Source organism: Callithrix jacchus, chromosome 11 (genome assembly GCF_049354715.1).
Source record: "Callithrix jacchus isolate 240 chromosome 11, calJac240_pri, whole genome shotgun sequence".
Lineage (NCBI taxonomy): Eukaryota > Metazoa > Chordata > Mammalia > Primates > Cebidae > Callithrix > Callithrix jacchus.
This window is the reverse complement of record NC_133512.1, coordinates 5,333,578-5,355,079: the sequence shown is the minus strand read 5'-3', so window position 1 is coordinate 5,355,079 and position 21,502 is coordinate 5,333,578. Positions and strand designations below refer to the sequence as shown.

Below are 21,502 nucleotides of genomic sequence, written 5' to 3'. Positions count from 1 at the left end.
TAATTTTAATTAAAAAGAAAAAAAAACTTTTCATGTGTTCAAATAGCATGTGAATATTATATCATAATATTTGCTGTTTGTTATTGCAAGGAAGAAATGGGTCTCTGGGTAGAAAGGCAAATGATACAGGTTTTTAAGATCTCCTTAAGTAATATGTATACATTATACTCACAGTTATACATAGTCACAACAAGCTCAACTTTAAACTGTCCCATTTAAAATGGTATTCTTTGTTTTTTATACTGTCTAGAGTTTACGTCTGAAATTTCATGTCCTCGTCTTCCCACCCTGACCCCCTTCTCAATTCCCAACTCTGTAACATTTTGACCATCCTCTTTGGCAACAAGGAAATTGGAGGATTTCATGCGGGAACCATCACCTTCCACCCCAGCTGGCATTCAGTGCTTTTGGGCCTTTACTTTCCTCTGATGGCTGTTCTAGGCCTTCACCCTCTGCCTCGGGTCCCCCTCTCCAGCCTCCATCTCTGCAGATGACCCAGAAAGGAGGGACAGTGGGTACACACATGGACAGCTTCACTCTCCTCTGCCTCTGAGCTTCCCCTGAATGGCAGTAACTGACACTGACCGGGCACTCGCTGTGGGCCCAGTGCTGGTGCAGAGGCTCACACGTGGTCTTGTTTTGTTCCCAAGCAAGCCTAGGATGGAGGCATTTTTATGACTCCCTATTCCAGGGGAGGAAACTGAGGGTTAGAGAAGTGATGTGCCTTCCTGAAAGTCACTTCCCTCTGAGGAAAGAACAGAACTGGGGTCCACACCCCTGTTGTTCTACTCAGAGAGCTTGGCTGATCTCTAACCACGGTGTCAGTGTCTCAGAAACTCCCCTGGGGCGTCTTCTCACAGCAGTCAGCTGAAATCCTACCACCAGAAACAACCCATGTTGAAATGTGTGTTTCCTTTTAATTTTTCAAATAAATTCTATTGTATTGATTTTATTTGACTTCTGCTCCTGTCTATACAGTTCTATACCCTATTCTGTTCCCTTAACATTATATTTTGAGCATCTGTTTTTCAGTGGTATACAGCAGACTTTTTTCTCATTTTACAAATCACTCTTACATAGCACGTATGAATGCTTAGGTGGAATTACCTACCCACTGAAGGCAAGTGAGGATACAAACGCAGACGTGGATAATTCTCAGCCCCCAGAAGGGATTCTCATGACACTCCCTGTCAGTAGTCCCCAGAGTCGCTGCTACTCTGAAGTCGGTTGCCACCGGCTGGTTCATTTTTTAGGAAACTCTATCCTTGCATGTTGTATCAAAGGCCTCCGCAGCATCCACTCCTTTTGTGAGCTTCATCCCATGTTGGGTGAACAGCGTCATTTCCTGTAGAATTCTCTCAGTCCTCTTTTGATGTAGCTCCCACTCTACTGTCCCAGTGAGTCCAACCAAATCTGCTCTTGCCCTCTTTCCAATACATTTTCCACATTGATGCCACAAATGCCTTGCTGTGAGATAAACATGACCTTCTCATCCCAGCACCACCCTTTGCCTGGAAAGCAGTTTCTCACTCTGTCCTTCCACTTGGCGGGTTGTTCCTCCCCATCCTTCATGTCTCAGCTTACATGTCACTTCTTCAGGGAGGCAGCCCCACTAGGTAACCCTCTTGTCATAGCTCCTGTACGTTCTTTTCCTGCACTTGCCACTTTACGAGATGCACCTCTTGTGACTGCCTGCCTGTCTCTCTCTCTCACTGGGCTCTGAACTCCAGGAAGGCAAATTCTGTCTTGTTCACCCAGTGTCTAGGACAGTGCCTCACACATACCAAAGAAATGTGTGTTGATGCGATGAATGGATGAAGTGTCCCTCACTTCTCATTTGCACCCCAGATGGAAATTCTGACTTTTCTCATGTCGAGACCTCACTGATTTCCTAGTGCCTACTTCTGACCCTGAACATAGCTTGGGATCTCCACGTTGCCTATGTGACTGAGCACAAATTTTCACTTAGCTTTTCAGGACCTTCCAAAAGTCCTTCCAGACTTGCCTTTCCCTCTTAGTTTTGCGGACCCTGTGCCGCAGCGAGCAGCGAGTGACTGGCGCTCCCTTAAGCCCTCCCCGCCCCCACCCGGCACCTTGGGTCTTCACCAGTCGCTCTACCCAGACCATCTTTAGGAATTCCAGCCATCCCTCAAGCGCACATCAATGGTCACCTTCTCTGTAAAGTAATTCCTAACAGTGCCAACAAAATGTTGACTCTCCTTTGAACAATCATTGTAAAATAACTGTTCGAGCACTTACGATGTGCTAATACTTTTCTAAATGCTTATGTGTATTCATGCATTTAATCTTATGAAGTAGGTATGGTTGTCCACCCTTTATAGATGAGGAAGGTGAGGCAGAGAGACATCAAGATACTAAAGTTTTGTAGATTTCCTCACTAGGATGCAGGCATGTGGGGGCAGGCGGGCCTGTACCTTGCCTGTGTATGTTCCCTCTACTGTGCCAGGCACATACTTACTTGGTACATGGATAAAAATTAAAATAGCAGAAGCAAGTATTTATTGACGGCCTGCCAGCCGCTGCATGACATGCGTGATGGTGTTTAACGGTGTTCTGACATCTATATTTATTTTGCAGTTAAGGAATTTTGAGACTTAGGGAAGTTACAGGATTTTCCCAGGCTATACAGCTAGTGAGGAACACAAGAGGATTCATCCCCGGGTCTGTTTGTCTTAAAGCCGCTCATTCACTGCCCTCTCGGCCTCACTGAGACTCCCCGGGCATTGTCATTTTGAATGGAACCACAGCTAATTCCGCATAAGCAGGACTCTGCACCCTCTATGTCTGGCTTTTCACACATTTTAGACTCTTGTACATATAAATAACATGATGCAAGCCATCTCTGTGATATGCTGCAGGGATGGCGTGGATGGACTGGTCCCTCTGCACCAGAGAGCTCAGAGCACAGAAGCAAGCAGTGCAGAGCAACAGAGATCTGGCTTCGGTGGGGCCAAAAGTTTAAGGTGGAACCGCATTTGGGATCCACAGTGAACCCCTGTTCATCATATACAACCCACCTGAAATCCAGGCCCACTTCTTGCTGGTCCTGTGACCATGTTCCCTACCACTATCTCCCGTGTGCTCAAAAAGGACAAACTTCATCCATAACTAATTAAAACAAGAAAAATCAACAAAGTCCCACTAGTATAAGAAGAGGAAGAAAAAGGAGACAGGAGAGAAGGAGGAAAAGAAGAGGAATGGGGAGGAAAGGGAAGGAAAACTAGCTGCAAGCCTCATTGCAAAGACCAGCTGGACGGTTCCGCGTCACCTGTCTTGGGAGTTTACTTTTACCACTCTTCACATTTGTACACAAAACAGGGCATTGATTGCTGCTGGTGTGTGTGTGTGTGAGTATGTGTGTATGCGTGTCTGCTTGTGCACGTGCACAGGGATGCATACACATGTGTCCAAAACCGTGATTCTGACACCACAGCCCACAAATTGAAAACTGAATGCAACTCATTCATGTATACCCAGTGGCTCTTTAAAGCTCTCTTTTTTGGCCGGGCGCGGTGGCTCAAGCCTGTAATCCCAGCACTTTGGGAGGCCGAGGCGGGTGGATCACGAGGTCAAGAGATCGAGACCATCCTGGTCAACATGGTGAAACCCCGTCTCTACTAAAAATACAAAAAATTAGCTGGGCATGGTGGCGCGTGCCTGTAATCCCAGCTACTCAGGAGGCTGAGGCAGGAGAATTGCCTGAACCCAGGAGGCGGAGGTTGCAGTGAGCCGAGATTGCGCCATTGCACTCCAGTCTGGGTAACAAGAGCGAAACTCCATCTCAAAAAAAAAGAAAAAGAAAAAAGCTCTCTTTTTTGGATCAGAAGGGTACATTGCATGAGTCCCAGTTGAGCCAGAAGCCTCCTGGAGCCTCCTCAGCTATAAGCCGCTTCCACTTAGGTCCCCAAACCTTGAGATCGATCCCCAGGCAGATCTCATAGCTTTGAACAGACCCCTTCCTAGCCACAGCAGTGCTGGGGGAACAGGCTACATTTACCAACGTCTCCAAGGCACACTCAAGATTTACTTCAGCCGCTTTGATCCACGTTAAAAGAGAATCCTGTTCAGATGTGAGGCTGTGTGGAGAGATTCTCCATTTTCCCTGGGGCCTCCTGAACTGCTGGGTGCAGGGAGACCTGCTGCCTTAGGAAAGCAACACAGACTTTGAAACAGCTTTTCTCACAGTGAGTTGGGGTTCTACAAGAACCAAAAGCTCTCTGCTGCTGAGCGTGGGGGAAGGTGTGTGTGCACAGGAAATCCTATTTCCCTGGAATCCAAACTACCAGGAAACTGACATAAATGCGCTTGGCAAGAAGTAAATTTGCACCCTTTTTATGAGAAGGTGACACATGACAAATTCTGGTTTGCCTAAGCAACAAACAAGCTGAGCTCAGGAATTCACTTTTATTTTTTAAACGCTAGGTGTCAAATAAAATACCTGGCATTCTTTTAGTAGACAGTCTCAGGTGGTAATGTTTAGAAAAAGAATCACGGATGGACAGGAAATTGGACACTTTCTGAGATTCCATAACCACTGAATTTCACTCTGCACAATCCACAAAACCCAGATGCTCAGATGCTGCTTTTAGCCGTGGAGCACACAACACACTGTCAGATGTGTTACTGTCTAGTCTCCCCCAAACTCTGCTATTTCTAATAACTTTCTTGGTAATAATTTCAGATTTACAAAAAGTCGTGAGGATACTGCAGGAGAATACACTGTTCACCCAGGCCTAATTCCCCACAATGTGAACATCTTAATATTACTTAGTCAAAACGAAAGAAATCAAGATTACTACTGTATATACCTTCGTAACTGCTAGGGCCCAGATTTCACTGGATTTCACCCGTTTCTCCTCTAATGTCCTCTTCTGTTCCAGGATCTAGTCCAGGACACACGTTGCATTTCTTTCTTTATTTTATTTTGTTTGGGCTCTGGGGTACATGTGCACCTCCTGTATCCTGCAGGGTTGTTGCATAGGTACACACATGCCACGTGGTTTGCTGTCTCTATCCCACCCCTCCCCACCATCACGTACACCAGGCATTTCTCCCAGTGTTGTCCCTAGCTGTCCTCCCCGCCCCACCCCCGCCGTCCCCCCACTGCCCTCCCCTCCCCTGCCCTCCCCTGCCCCCCTGCACCTAGCCCTGTGAGTGTTGTTCCCTGCCCTGTGCCCGACTGTTCTCCCTGTTCATCAGCCACCTATTTCTCTTTCATGTCTCCTTAGCGTCCTCTGGTGTGTGGCAGATTCTTCATCTTTCCTTGTTTTTCGTGACCTTGACAGTTTTCAGGGGTACAAGTACATCGGTAAAGTGTTCCTCGAATTGGGGTTTATTTGATGTTTGTGTCTTGGTTTAACGGTGTTAGGGGTTTTTGGAAAGAACACCACAGAGGTGAAGCGCCCTCCTCATGACTTCCTGTCCGGGTTGAACAATGCCACACGACATTGCTAGTGAGGTCGACCTCCATCCCTCCATGAAAGGATCGTTTGCCAGGTTTCCCAATTGCAAAGTCACCATTTCCTCCCTTTTCCTCTACTCTGTTCTTTAGAAATGAGTCTCTAAGTCCTGCCTACACTCAGGGAGGCCAGGGAGGACCAAGCCTCCGCTCCCACAATATGGAATATCCACATATATCTTTTGTAAAAAAAACTCTCTTCTCCCTTGTTTATTTAAGTAGCCAATCATTTGTTTACATTAACACAGATTCATGTATATGTATTTTATACTTTGAGTTATAATTCAAATATACACTATTTTATTGCACAAATGTTTCCACTTTTCCAGGTTGCAACCATTGGAAGCTTAGGGAGGCTCCTGTGTCCTTCTGACACTCCTCTGTCACCTTTCTTCTTGGTACTTCTTTATGTTCTGACACTACCGGGTGACCCAGGCTCATCTTGCTACCTTGTATTCTTCTGCCCCTGTCCTCGAATCAGCATGTCCCTAAAGAGACCTGGCTCCTTTAATTGGAGAATGGTATTTGGAAGCCAAGATCCGGGTGTTAGGTGTGACCATTGCTACTGGGATGCCATTGCTGATTGGCCTTTTTAGGTCCTGGTCTTCTCTGTGGAGAGCTAAGTAAAGTATGTGTGTATACGACCCAGGTATACACAAATGTCTACAATTGTTTCTGTGTCTGTATGTGTGTCTCTATATGTGTGTGTGTGTGTGTGTGTGTGTGGACATGAGCCCATACTGATATCTCTAATTTTAACCCAGTATCACAGGGTCAAACTCTATTTTATAGGTATGATTATCAGACATATTTTGTAGTTGTGGCTTAAAGCCTTTACCCAAGCCTCATAAGTAGTGATTAGGATCTGAACTCAGCCCAGGGCCCTGGACTTTAGACCTCCAGCTCTTCACGTCAGCACTGTCTGTGTTTAGCAGATTCTGGAGCACATGCAGTGTTGGCACCTCTCAGAGCCAGAGGGAAGTAAAGGCAGCTTTAGTTTTGGTTTTCATAAAATACCATAAACAGGTTACTTTTCAAGAATCTTGCACAGTATCCCAACTTTCTCAGTAACAAACCAGAGAGACGTTCGCTCACTTAGTCATGCCCCAACAAACATTTCTTGAACCCTTACCGTGTGCCACCCCCACAGCCAGGTACCCTAATAAGTTATCTCTTTTAAGCATCCCAAGTCTGCAGCACAGATCCGATTCTGTCATTTTATAAATGAGGCCACTGATACCTAGAGAACTGGGAGACTTCCCTGAAGTCCCACACTTTCTACGGAATAATTGTTTTTCTTTTTATCAGCCAGCAAATATTTATGTCGAATGACTTGTGTAGAAGAGTAATCCAGCATATGTGGCAGTAGCAATGTAAATAGCTTTTCTAGCAGGAGAGGCAGGCTTACAGACAGACAGTGAGGAAGAGACGACTGCGCTCACACAAGGTGCAAGGAGGAACAGAAACCAGCAGGTGAGAGCTGAGCTCGCCCTGGAGGGAACAGCAGTGGAGGTGGCTTTTTCAGGGTAGAGTAGTTTGCCCAGCATGCTCCACCTCGCCTGCGTCTGCCCCTCGTGCTGGGCCCTTTACCTAGAACTCCCAGTTCCCTGCACGGCCAGCACCTTGTCCCCCTGCTGGTTTAAGTGCCCCCTCTCCAGAAAGGCCTTCCCTGACCAGCCCCTCTGAAGAAACTCCCCTTTCCTGCCCTCTCACGTCACCTTGTTTATATCTTTGGTGTCATCTGAACACAAGGACCCTGTCTTTTTTGCTCACCATCGTATTCCTGGACTGGCATAGTTCCTGGCACATAGTAAGTGCTCTGTAAGATTGACCAAGTGAAAAATAGGATGAGAAGGGCAATCCTGGACATGCCTTACCTTCTCCCTTGTGAGGATGTCTGGTCTCAGTGGACTAGACCAGAGTTCAAAGCGTTTTGCTTATTTGAGAATGTGAAGCAGTTTTCAGAAATAAACACGGGACTCACCTCAGGGCGCCTGCTCTGGTATTCCCGGGTAGGGTCTGAGCATCGCACTTGCATACACTTCTGACGGGCACTGAAGGGGGAGAACGGCAGCGCTGGAGCCTGCCCAAGCCTGAGAGCTCTCATCGACAAGTCAGAAAGCGCTGTCCCTGCTCCTGCTTCTCGCCTCCCACGCATCCACAACCACGTATGCCCACTTGCCCTCTCACTGCGTCCTTTTCCCCAACCATTCCTTGATTCTACCCCTTTTCTGATGGATTCATCAACTTAATCTCAGCAACGAGTTTCCAGTCTCCAGACCCCTAGGAATAAGGCCTCTTAGAAGGACAGAGAGAACTAGAGGTTTGAGACCTAATCTATTTGGAATTCATTCGTTTTCTGTGGATTTTCTCAAAATAGCGTGCTAATTACAAAGGTGCACTGAAGTTATCTACACCCCGAGAAGAAAATGAGAAGGCCTGGTAACATGCCCAAGTCTCTCCCATTCTAAAAAACTACGTATCAAAACAAACCTCACAGAACACTCATTCCCTTCCCAGCTTTCCAGAGAAATCGAGTTTCTCTTCTGCCTCTAACTGAGAGGTGTGTCAATTTGATGCTGAAGAGCACAGATCCTGGTGCCAGCCCACTCGGGCTGGAAGCTGAAAGCTTTGCTAAGTTTCTATTGTACACGTACACACTAGGGGCTGTGGAATGAAAGGCAGTGATGACTGCCTTGGAACTGGACGAAGCACTTAGCAGACATACACCATCTGAAACCTCCCACACGATTATAAGACTATTCCATTATCTCAGCTTGACAGAGGAGAAAAATCAAATTCAAATTGTTGGTTGTGAAGCTGTATAATTGACAATGTTTTTAAAAGTTCCTCTTTGAACATCTGAGGAAATTATGAACAACAGGATAAATGACAAGGGAATCTAGTTTTCTAGACACAGAAAAATCAGCTTAAAATGGAGCAAAATATACTGTCTAGAAATGAACTTAAACGCATTTCAGATTCTAGTTTGTGATTAAAATAGCATTTCAAATCAGTGCTAAAACACTGGATTACTCAATAAATACAATGGACTAAAGACTAGACATTTGAAAAAAACTTAAGCTAGATGCTTATCTACACCGTATAGCAAAATAAATTTCAAATGATTAAAGACTGAATCACTTGAATAAATTGAACCATAAAAAACTTGAGCAATTGTATCTGTAATTTGTGATTGAAAAGTTGCAAAGGGAAATATTAACACATCTGACTAGTAAAAATTTGCCCCCTTCACAAAGTCAAAAGAGAAATCGCATACTGGGTAAATGTTTTTGTAATACGCCACACAATGAATTATTTTCTCTTTGATTCAAAGAGGTCCTAAAAAAATCAAAAAGAAAAAAAAAAGTCAGCAAAGGACACAAACAAATGGTTTAAGGAAAAAGATTAAAGAACTGAAAATTTAGGAGAAAATGCTCACTCTTTCTTATAATTTAAAAAGTGAAAAAGTAAGGTGAGATTTTATTGCCCTCGTGTATTTTGACTTCACAAAGCTCTTTGATGGTGATTAGGCAAGGAATTACCACAGAAATAGAAAAGGCTTTCAATATCAGAGACCACAAAATTAAGTTGCTCTCTGCATATTTAAAGGCTTAAAACCTTAGAGTTTAGATAGGTGGCTCATGCCTGTAATCCTAGCACCTTGGGAAGCTGAGGCAGGAGGCTCACCTGAGGTCAGGAGTTTGAGACCAGCCTGGCCAATATGGTGAAACCCCATCTCTACTAAAAATATAAAAATTAGCCAGGCGTGGTTGCATGCACCTGTAGTCCTAGCTACTCAAAAGGCTGAAACAGGAGAATAGTTTGAACCCAGGAGACGGAGGTTGCAGTGAGCCAAGATTGCACCATTGCACTCCAGCCTGGGTGATAGAGCGAGACTCTGTCCAAAAAAAAAAAATTCTAACCTCTAAGAGAACTGAGGATGGCATTGGAACACTGGAACGCTATGTATGGACTCATGCTCTACTGATCAATCTTTTCTACAAGCATTTCACATGATCTTGCCATAGATTCAAAGCTGTATTTTTAACACCCATATTTGGAATCTTGGCTAATTTATCTACTTAAACTTGTATGAAGACTGATTTGGGGGCTATTAAACTCATAGAGGTGTTAAGACTCTTCAGAGGACAGCAAAAATAATGCAAACGTTAAGTTACTATTGACTTCTGATAAGTGGAAAAATCAAATTATTCCAAGGAAGATATTTCTGTGATATTTGAGATATGAACATTTTTCTTGCCTGCTTTTGAGAAATTCAGAAAATGACAACTCCCTCTCTTGAGAACATGCTTATTAATTCCCTCAGCTCAAGAAAAGCTAATGACGCTAATGACTGGGAATGGTTCTGAAAGATCCTTTGAATTTTAAGGCTTTAATCACTGGTCTCCCGGCATCCACTGTTGGCCCTCATCTTCACTTAATTAATCGCCCCCATTAGAGCTCAGCTCAAAGTCATTCCCTCTAAGTTTTCCCTGAGGTCCCAAATTAAGCCAGTCCTCCACAATTCCTCACCATTCTTCACACTCCATTTTTCCAGCACCTATTACAATCGTAATTCAATAACTATAAAATTATTATTTATTATGTCTGCATCTTTTGTTAGGGTGCGAACTCCATGAAAGCAGAGACGGTTTGGCTGTTTTATTCTTCAAACATAGTGCTAGTCCCTGAAATTTCCTCAGAGCCCTACATAGTCCACTGCATGCATTAATTACTCAACAACTACTTGCTGAATGAGAGTATGATAAAAAGAATAATCTCCCCCACCCCCCAAGTTCACATTCTAGTCTCCAGTACCTGTGTCAGTTACCTTAGACAGCAAAAGGAGGTTTGGGGATGTGATTTCGTTAAGTATTTTAGACGGGGAAACTGTCCCAGATTATCTGGGTGAGTCTGATGTGATCACAAGAATTCTTGCAAGAGGCAAGCATTGGGGTCAGAGCAAGGGCAAAAAAATGTGACAGCAGGCCGGGCACGGTGGCTCAAGCCTGTAATCCCAGCACTTTGGGAGGCCGAGGCGGGTGGATCACGAGGTCAAGAGATCGAGACTATCCTGATCAACATGGTGAAACCCCGTCTCTACTAAAAATACAAAAAATTAGCTGGGCATGGTGGCGCGTGCCTGTAATCCCAGCTACTCAGGAGGCTGAGGCAGGAGAATTGCCTGAACCCAGGAGGCGGAGGTTGCCGTGAGCCGAGATCGCACCATTGCACTCCAGCCTGGGTAACAAGAGCGAAACTCCGTCTCAAAAAAAAAAAAAAAAATGTGACAGCAGTGGCAGCATTTAGAGCCATGAGGCCATCACCACTAAAAACTGGAAGCGGCAAGGAACGGGTTCTCCCTGGGAACCTACAGAAGGACCTGCCCTCCAGACAGCTTGATTCTAGCCCTGAATTTCTGACCTCCAGCAGGCGTGTGGTTTTCAGCCACTAAGTGAAGGGTCATCAGCTATAGCAGCAACAGGAAACTAATACACATAATTGATTCATTGTATGACATGGAGTAAGGCGGATCACACAACTTAGAGACGAATAGAAAGAAAAGTAAAAGACTATGTAACAAAAGAGCCTTATGACTGAACCATACTCACCATTGGAGTAACTCAGTTATCTGCCAGAAATCATTTGTGTAAAGAATAGGTCAACAGGCTGTCAATGAGAATATGCCACAGAGCCGAGAATAGACCACAGAGCTTGTTTATGTGCCCAGATACGAGGAAAGAAACAGTCAACATGGGACAAGGGTGTTAGTTTTGAAACGTTGAACAATTCACTCAGCACCGGGTCTGGGATTTCTCATTCACGAAGTAGAGTTAAGAACAGTTATTTCCCATTTTGCAGAGTTAGTATAAAATTCAGAGATAAACTATATACGGTGTTTGGTATAGAACTTGAAGGCATAGAAGAACCCCTGTGGTGTGAACTCTAAGAACTCTCTAGCAGAGCGGTATGTGATGGTGGTGGGAAAATCAATGAATAATAATATCGGGAAAGGAATCGGTAAAAATAACGCTGTTTTAAATAAGGCATTTTTAAGAAAGGTGTTGCCTGGAGAATAGGCAGCAACAGCAAGAGTGTGATTCGGTACACTGATCATAGCAATAGCTGTACAACACAGAATTAGCCTACAGCAGGAAAGAAGAAAGCTAAGAGTGAAATATGTAGGAAGAGACATTCGGTGATAAAAGGGAATGGATTTTAAAGTAATGGCTTTTTTCTTTTACTCTTACCCTTTTGTTCATCCCTGGAAGAAGAAATCGATGTGAACAGACTTTATTTTTAGCATATAATTTAAAGTCATAAATGCTCATTGGAGCTGGAAAATGTCAGAACCTTAAAACCAAATTGGCCTTTGATAGAGCTACGTCCTGAATATTGGAAAATAGCCACTGTAGGATACAGCGGAATGCAGATGTAACAACAGACCGGCAAATTCTACACAAAGGCTGGACATGCCACTGTTGGAGAAAAACCCACGAGCCGTGGAACTTCTTGCCTTTGTCTTCCTGCTGAATAGAAATTGCCTTGCAGCCCTTTTCTGTACTCCTCTATTGGCTCTTTCTGCTCTTCCTGTCTTAGTTAGGGCTGCTCTAACAAAGTATCCTAGACTGGGTGCCTTAAAAACAACAGAAATGTATTTTCACAGTTCTGGAGGCTAAAAGTTCGAGATCAGGGTGCCAGCAGAGTCAGGTTCTGGCAAGGGACCTCTTCTTGGCAACAGACCGCTGTGTTTTCACATGGAGAAAAGAGAGGGCTCTCTCTTGCCTTTTCTTATAAGGACGCTCTTCAGATTGTGAGGGCTCCACCCTCATGACCTAATCACACTATCCAAAAGTCCCACCTCCAAACACCATCAGAGGGAGATTAGAGTTTCGACCGAGGAATTTGGTTGGTGTGGGGTGGGAGGACACAGACACTGCCTCATGCTGTAGTTACTGACACACTCCCCTCCTCCCGTGGGCAGTAAAGTCCCTGAGGATCTCGTCTTTCAAATCTTGCTCCATTTAAAACATCAACTTATACCAGTGAATTCAGGCATTAGGAACAACCTGTCCTAACAAACTTCTAGAAGAGATTTGGCATAGATGAGCAGTCTCCCCACCCCCCACCTCCCCCCTGATTCGTGCATACTCTTTGACAATAAGAAACGCCCGTTTGGAATCATCATTTTACTTCCCAGGGGCTTTCTCCTTTGTGAGAATCTGTCACTGCTGTCAGCCATGTGAACTGAACAAAGGCACGTTTTGTACTTTTCAAATCTACCGGTGCTATAATTGTTAACAGAGAACTTGATCACTCAAAGTTGTTCACTGTAGAAACTCATGCCTAAAAAATACTGTTTTTCTTTCCTTCCTAAGTGTCCCAGAATTCAATTCTTTAACATCACAGAACCTTAGAAAGCCCAGTTACTGAATGTGTCCTGTGCAATTCGCCTATACTCTTAAAACGGCTCCTGTGTCCCTGAGGATGCCCTGTTTGCCACGCTCGTTGTGTGCTTACCATTGTAGTCAATACAGCTGAATGGACTTTGGCTGAAACCTTTGAATATTTAGGAAACGCCCAATCTAAATACTATTTATTCCCACAAAGGGGCCCAAAGCCGTGGTGTGGCTTTCTCAAGGGAGGACTTCGTTCTCAGATTTCCCAAACTCTTCTTAAACTTAACAAAAAAAAGGTTTCTTTTTCAGCACACCTCTTAACATCTCCCAGAGCAGAGTGAAAAAGCATGGACTTCGTGCCAAGTGGGTCTGAACTGGATCTGGACTGTGCCACTCGTTGGCTCTGTGACTTTGGGGGAGTTATTTATCTACTCTAAGCCTCAGTTTACCACATCTATAGAAGAGAGAGAATAGCAACTACTACTTAACACTTTCCAAACTGTTTTCTATTTACAGTGTTTACTGTCAATCCTCTCTCCTAGATTATAACACTCTCGAAGTCTCATTCCCTACTACGTCCCCGGCATGTAATTTATAACACAACATTGTATTAGTCCATTCTTGCACTGCTATAAGGAGCTACTTGAAACTGGGTAATTTATAAAGAAAAGAGGTTTCATTGGCACATGGTTCTGCAGGCTGGTACAGAAAGCATGGCTGGTGAGGCCTCGGGAAACTTACAATCACGGCAGAAGGTAAATAAGAAGCAGGCACATCTTACATGGCAAGAGTAGGAGGAAGAGAGAGCAAAGGGGGTGGTGCTTCATGCTTTTAAACAACCAGATCTCGTGAGAACTCACCCACTACCATGAGAAGAGCAAGGGGGACACCCTCCCTCATGATCCAATCTCCTCCCACCAGGCCCCTCTTCTAGTATTGGGTGTCACAATTCAACATGAGATTCAGGCAGGGACACAAATCCAAACCTTATCAAACATAAACACTAAATAAGTATTTGTAAAATAATTGGATAGAATGAACAACTGCACGAAGACATGACTGACCGGGAGAACACTTCTTTCTCCTTTCCTTACCGATCATATACCTGTACCATGCTTGTACCGGGGTTGCATGAACTTCCACCCACATGCTTAGGTGGGTGGAAATAAAAACACCAACTATTGTTAATACTAATGTCAGGCTTACTAATATGTAAGACACTATTTTCAGTGCAATCTTGGTCAATCCTCACAATGCTATTATCACATCCATTTTACAGATGAAGAAGCTGAGGCTCAGAGTGCTTCACTAACTTGCCCAAGGTCCTACGACCAATAACTAATGAAGCCAGGATTTGAACCCACAAACACTCTATGGTCCCAAGTCATTTTAAATGGCAAATAACAATAGAGGCCAATATTTAAAGAGGTTCTACTGAAGAAACATTTTGCTCACATCCAAATGGCTAAATCCGACCACAGTATTTCTTCCTTTTCCTTGGGCTCCCATGTGGCTGATGCCTGGTGGAGTACAAACCCTAACAGACAGCACTTTGCCCAAAAAGCTGTTGGTGATGAGCACTTGGCCCTTGCTCTTCCATCACCCAAATTACTCTTAGTTCAAGGTCAAGAACAATAATCACCCTGGGGAGCAAGGGAAGTTATATGAGTCTGTGGGGCTGTGACCACAAACCGGGGTGCTTAAACAACAGAAAACAATTGTCTGACAGTTGTGGAGGCTGAATTCAAGAAATCAGCAGGGTTAGCTTCTGACGGCTGTGAGAGAAAATCTGTTCTATGCCTTTTTCTCTTAGCTCTGGTGGTTTGCTGGGAGCTTTTGGTGTTTCTTAGAGTTAGCATTCTCTCTGTGTCTTCACATCATCTTCCCTCTGTGTCTTTTTCTCTTCCTTTGCATGGTGTTCTGTTTATAAGGATACCAGCCTACCCTGCTCCAATATGACCTTATCTCAGCTTAACTATTAGGTTGGTGCAAAAGTAATTGTGGTTTTTGTCATTGCTTTTAATAATTGCACCTGCAATGACTCTTTTTCCAAATAAGGTCACATTCTGAGCTTCTGCAGGGTTATGATCTCAGCATATGAATTTTGGTGAGACACAATTCAAAATCCAACCCATAAAAGCAGCCAATAATCCCCAAGCCTCTCCTCTTGTCTGAAGACTCTGGGCTGGCTTTGCTTTGGGTGGACACTTAAATCATTCTAGACAGAAGTGTTTTGCTGAGCCCCTGTGGCTAGACACTACTGTGTGATCTGATGATCAAGGACTAAACAGAGATGGGAAAAGGGCTGTATTTTTCAGACATTTTCTCATTCCTCTGTTCAGTCAACATCACTTCTATGCACGGGAGTGTATTATAATGTAAGGAAAACAGAAAAGGAAAGCTTGACCCAAGAAACAGAGAAGCTGAGACGGCTTCAGGAGGAAGCAACCCTTGTGTTGAGCTTTCAAAGGAAATATCTGAAAAATACAGCCCTTTCCTAGTCTCTACTTAGCCCTTTCCATTTTTACAATTTTGTGAATTTAAGTCAACAGGTATTGTCATCTACATGCCCTGGGCTTTATATTATTGAGGATGTCAAGTGAAATGAAAAATTATAGCCCAGAGCCTCGAACCCCTACCCAGGAGCTCTCGGGGCCATTGGAGGGACAAGACTTCAGGGCTGCAGCTGGAAAATTATCCAGATGGGGCTAGGGCAGGGACTTGTAGAATGCCAGTTCCCAGGTGAATTCGTGTGATGCCAGTTTCGAAGGCCAGAAACTCCATTTTTGTTCATCTGGCACACTGTAAACGAGGAAGCCATGCATGGGTTTTGAAGACTGAAAGCTCTGGACCTGGCTCCTAAGCAGACCTCCCTCTAGTCTGCCCCCACCTGTGTGATCAGGTGAGGTGCTTGACCTCTGGTTGGACTGCGCTGTAAAGGAGGGTTGATGTATGCTTTCTAGGGGTGATGAGGGATTTGAGTGAGAGCTTAGCTCAAGCCGAAGGTCCCCTGAGAAGCTTTCTCCCCCTAAGGGTGATGTAAACTATCTTCCTTTGCACCTGTGCCCCCTTGGCTCCTGTGTACAGCTATTCTGAGCCTGGAATCTCTGACTTACCCTTCCCTACCTACTCAAAGCCATGAGCTTCCTGAAGGCCCTTGTCTACGCTATTGCAGCAGCTTCAAGTTGTCCAGGCTAGGGCCCTTCTCCAGCCTTGGGTGATGCTCAGGGGGAGCCAGTGGCGGCTTCTGGAGCTTTCTGCCACTATTCACTTTGTTGCTGGGTAGAGTCAATCCCTGTTTTCTGAATCTTAGGTAGTGTACCTGCAAATGCGGCTGCAGGACAAGTCCGTCGCCGTCACCGCCAGGTTGCCATCCCTAACCATGGGGACAGCCTCTGCCAAGGGGCAGTGGTGAGAGCCACTGTGGCTCAGGCTTCAGGCAACCCTGGGTCTGAGGGCACGACTCCATATTTTTGTCACACCAAAACTTGCGCCCTACACACAGCCACTGTGTCTGTACTGATTGAGTCCCTGTTGCCCCAGTGTCAAGGGTGCTGGTGAGATTCTACCCCAGGGATTCTGCCTGCATGGGATTCTGCCCTACCTGTGTGATCAGCAGCTGGGAAGTAGGCAGCTGTCCTCTTTACAGCGCAGATGAAAGCGTCTTCATCTTTGAATGTGCTAAAAGCTCGACTGCTCCCTCTTTGCTTCAATTCCATGTTACCCAAACTGCATCTTGCAGAAATGCTTCTAGTTTTCTAGTTTGTGGGTCCTGCCCTTCCCCAATTTCCAGCAGTAACCTGTATTTTCCCAACAGTTATTGTGACTGGAATTTGGAAGGGGGTGCTGAGTACATGGGTGTGTCCGGCTGTCCATCTGAGACCAGGACTCTGTTCCCACTCTCGGATGCTTTGACTCCCCTCCTTGGCAAAAGCCAGTGCATTTCCCTGCAGCCCAGGCCCTGGCTCTGTCTGTCACCCCATATGCACTAATACCAGGAACTCAGCCACATCCAGATGAACCTGCCGCAGACCTCGCGGGAGGACACACAAGCCGCGCATCCCGCCCCAGCCCCGCAGCCTCTGCTGCAGCACATCCCACATCCTATTTTCATGGTTTGTCAGTACCTCCCAACAAACATCGAGCCCCAGAGAACTGAGCTGGCTTAAAATCAAATGGGTTCTCGCAAAGGGATTCAGCACTCTCTGCTTCATCCCACTTCTGTTTACCGTACTCGCTCGAGGTCAGTTTCCTTGCCAGGGATGAAGCTCGGGGAGGGAAGGGGTGTCTATGCCATTCAGCATGGGGTTCAGCGCCGGATCCCCAGGGCCTTCGCTTGCGTATTGGTGCACTGAGCATGTCATTTTCCTCAATGAGAGATCAGCCAACATGGATTGAGCTCTTTTCTGAAAACATTTATTGCTGAGCTGGTACTCATTGTTTAAAATTTAGAAAATCTGAAAAGAGCAAAAGAAAAAAGTTATCACCCATTCTTATTCTAGCATATTCCTTTGCCAGGTTTTTTCCTGTGTGCATAAAATCTGGTAGCCTGTTTTCCTTGTTTCACGTACTACCTTAACTACTTTCTTTTGCTTTTATTTCTATGTTTACTGAGGACCTACTAAGCGACAACCCTCAGGGGCTTAGGGACTGTGAGAGGCTCTGAAGATTTTAAACTGGGCCTGAGAATGCAAAGCAGTATTTCTGAGACAGAGACGCAGGGGCACATGATTGAGGCAGAGGACTACCACCTTCACATTTTAAAATGTGGGGGATGAGCTCTTGGCTGATAGAAGCAGCCACAGAGGGCGCCATAAGAGAAGTCTGCACTCAAATCTGGTGTCCGTTACACTGACTATGCCAGAGTTGCTTAATTTATACAATAGGAGAATTTTTAGGGTTTGCTAGAATTTCCAGGAAAGGCCAAAAGTGCATTTAATGAGGTCAGTTTTTGAATGGGGCCATTCCCTAAACAGGTTTTCTAGTAAAGATGTCACATTTTAAAAGTGAAGATCGGGATCAACTCTTTTGGCCTTCTGCCAACTAATCGGAAGGGATGCTGGGTGCGGTGGGAGCATGGCCTGGAGGTGCCCACTGGGTGGGACTATCACAGTGGCCCCATAGTTGACAGATCACAAGGAGGCCTGAGGAATCCAAGCAGGAGCCTGGATGGTCAGGGCAGGAGTGGAGGACCCTCAGGGGCTTAGGCACACAGGTGTTCACCAACTGGCACGGTAGCCTTTCAATGTTTTAAGAAACATACACCATAGCAGGGCCTCCTGGCGACCAAACCCACCTGAAGAGCAACTTTTCCTCTCAAGTCATCAACACACACTCTTAGCAGCCAACAGACAGAGCTGTCCAATTATTGAGCAGATTACTTTAGGGCTGTCCAGGTAGCGGGCCCAGGAGAGAGGTGGCAGGGCCAGGACACGTGCATTCAGTTGGGTTTGAAAGCTGTGGGGAGCAGTGCTGAGATCAAATCCTCCTCATCCCCACCCACCTCAGGGCTGCTCTTCTTCCACCCCCCAAACAAATAGACAAGCACAGTGGCCTTCGGAGTTTCACAGCAATTGTCACTGGTAGTAATGCGCTAACTCTTTATTTTTGCGATGTGTGTACACTTGGAAGATGCACTCTGATGCTCTCACTGGTTGAAAGAGGGCAGGGGATCTCCAACCAGGGGAAGAGGAGGTGACCAAGAGACGAGGTGTTAGCTTGCACGGCAACTCTCAGTCATTCTTCACCAGTAAAGCACAAGGCCCTCAAGCAGGCTGTTGACAGCTTCCTGCCAGGGGGTTTTAGACACAAGAACAGTAAATTGCTTATGGAGATCAGTACAGCAGAAGGGTCAGGACGCAGAGGTTCAGATTGCCTCTCTGCCATACCCTAGCTATGAGATCTCTTAGTTTTTCTGCACCTCAGTTTCCTCATCTGTGAAATGAGTGCTTCGGACCGCATCTGACACAAAGCAAAGTCCAAAGCAAAGGGGCTAGTGATGTGCAGTTGCCTTCTTGAGAATTATTCTATTACAGATTTACAGAGGAGTTCATTTATTGAAAACTTGTGGACTTTAAATATCCTAACTTTAGAAAAGATGTAGGAAGGAAAGACATGAGTTGTAATGTTATCTAACTTCGCTTTTTCAGGAGGCATGGGAATTTACCCTAGGGAAGGCGAGACAAATTGTGAAGACGTCCCCGATTCTGGTAAGCACTCAGCGGGTAGACCGCCAGCCTTTTCCTTGGCATGCCCTCTCTCACTGGCCCCAGCTGTCACATCCCAAAGGCAAGGACTACTCTGGATATGAGCCTGTAACGCACCATAGCTACCTGGGGCTGGAGGTAGGAATGTGAGCTGCTTCCACTCGCACTTCCTGCCTTCTCACTGTAGCGTGGTTTTTGAGCCTTAGTGCTGCTGACACTGGGGCAGGATAATCCTTTGTGGTGCCGGCTGGGGCTTTGTAGGGTGTTCAGCAGCAGCTCTGGCCTCTACCTACTGGATGCCAATGTACCACCATCCACCCCTCCCCAGTCACAACAGTCAAAAATGCCTCCTAACATTGCCAGATGTTAGGAGCAAAACACCCCCTGTTGAGAACAGCTGCTTTCCAGTAAACCATCTTGGAGGAGGCTGTATCCTCCTGCTCCTCCACTTTCTAAAAATGTGACCTCAAGCAACGTGCTCAACTTCACTGAGCCCCAGTTTTCTTATATGTAAGACACAAGTGCTCCAGTGTCGGGACTGATAGAGTTGAGAGGGCAGAGAGCGTCTGGGATCTTGCCTAGGACTTACCAAGTCCTCCATAAATGTGGGTTAAAGTTAGCACAATTTTTATTCATGTTTCCTTGTTCTGTCCTCTTGCTTAACAAGACTGTCGTTCAACAGATACAATGTTACTTCAGATCAGTTTTCACAGGCTTGATTGACTTAGGCCCCGGTTGCAAATCAGCCCCATTTGAAAATGAAGCAGAAAAGTAGATCTTTAAAGCACAGCATCATTGTCAATGCCACCGATCCTGGTGGTAAGGAAGCATCCATCAGCAATGGGAGGGCGTAGATCTGTCCTTGGCTTCTCCCTGCTAGAGAGCTCATCATTCACCTTGGTGCACTACATTTGAGGTATTATTGATTCGGCAACATAGAACTAAAAGGGAGGAAAATCCCTCATGGCGAGGCTTGCCAGATTTCTCAAGCAAAAATATGGGATGCCCAGTTAAATTTGAATTTCAGATAAACAACAAACAGCGTTTCAGTATATCTAGTGCAATACTTCATCTGGCAACCCTGCTCACGGAGAGCGTATGGGTTTTGATGAACAAGGCCAATAAATACATGTTAAGTGGCAACATATAGACGTTTATACATAATTGATTGATCAATCACAGTGTCCTCATTGTCAATCATTATCTAATTCAGGGCTAACAGGAGCCTGTTTAGCCAGCTTGCTGAAGTTGTTGAATAAGATATTGAAATGCAGGAAACTCTTGACGGCCCCTCAGAATTCTGAGCAGAAATGCAGACAATACAACATGTACTTTATTTTCTCAGCACACCCCTAAGAGCTTCTTCTCCAGGCATTGTTTACTTCACTAGGAAAAACTGTCTTGGCATTCACTCCTAATTGGGACTTTACAATTTTTTACTTCTGTCACCAGAATTGCGAGCATAATTCACGGAGCAGGATTCCAATAATTACTTGGGAGAAGTGAAAAGCAAAAAATTCTACTGAACAATTCAACAATAAAAATACTCTTCTGAAACCTCCAGCAATGTATTTGCTCTCCAGATTACAGCTATCAAGGAAAAAATAATCAGAAAATGCAAATAAGTATCTCTGAAAAAGCCGCTCAGAGAGTATTGGCTGCAGTTAATTCCACCGTGATGGCGGACATAACTGCAGACCTGGCCAGACACAGAAAGCTGCACTCAGTAGGTTGCATATCATTTCAGCACAGCCTGTCAGTCAGAATTCAGACCTGGAAACAGTTATGCATTTTTGAAGGAAATCAAACATTCCAGAGAAAGCCTGGATCTCAATGAGGCCTGGATAGGCTCCTAGAGGGAACATTTCGTGGATTTGACAGACCATTGAATATCTAACAGTACCTGAGTTATGGAATCATTTAATTCTCACTTCTACCGAGTAGACAATAACAGAGCATTTTGTTATCAACCCCATTTTACAGATGAGTACTGCGTCTCAGGTAGGTTAAGTTATGTGCTCACCCCACATAGCTAGTAAATGAGAAACCCCACATTTAAATCCAGAGCTAGCTATCCCCACATTCGATACGTTTTCTACCAAGCCAGTAGTTTTCAGCAAGGCCTCCTTAGTGCTAAACTTAGGGGAGCACATTTATATCACAGGCTATGTGGCTATTGGAATAGTACAGCGGAACCTGTGCAGCTCTGAATGACAGCCCCGATCACAAACCCACCGGCTCGACAGAATCATCTGGGAAACCTTTACTAGTTGCTGATGTCCAAACCCCACCCCAGACCAATGAAATCCAGGTAACATATTACACGACAAGGATTGTAAAGCACTTGGTCACAGAGAAATTCAATTTCAGCTTGGCCATGTACAGAAGAGTGATGAGCCTCCCCTTTTGACTTT

At 45.2% G+C, this 21,502-nt stretch overlaps 1 protein-coding gene across 2 annotated transcripts in view; it reads left to right on the top strand.

Annotated features, from left to right (window-relative positions):
• AOAH (acyloxyacyl hydrolase) overlaps positions 1-21,502 on the top strand; it is a 204,316-nt gene that overhangs the window by 60,679 nt on the left and 122,135 nt on the right. For both annotated transcript variants that reach the window (XM_035253176.3, XM_035253177.3), the window contains exon 5: positions 19,032-19,091. In XM_035253176.3, the coding sequence (XP_035109067.1) occupies positions 19,032-19,091 (60 nt within the window). The remainder of the gene's footprint in view (positions 1-19,031; positions 19,092-21,502) is intronic.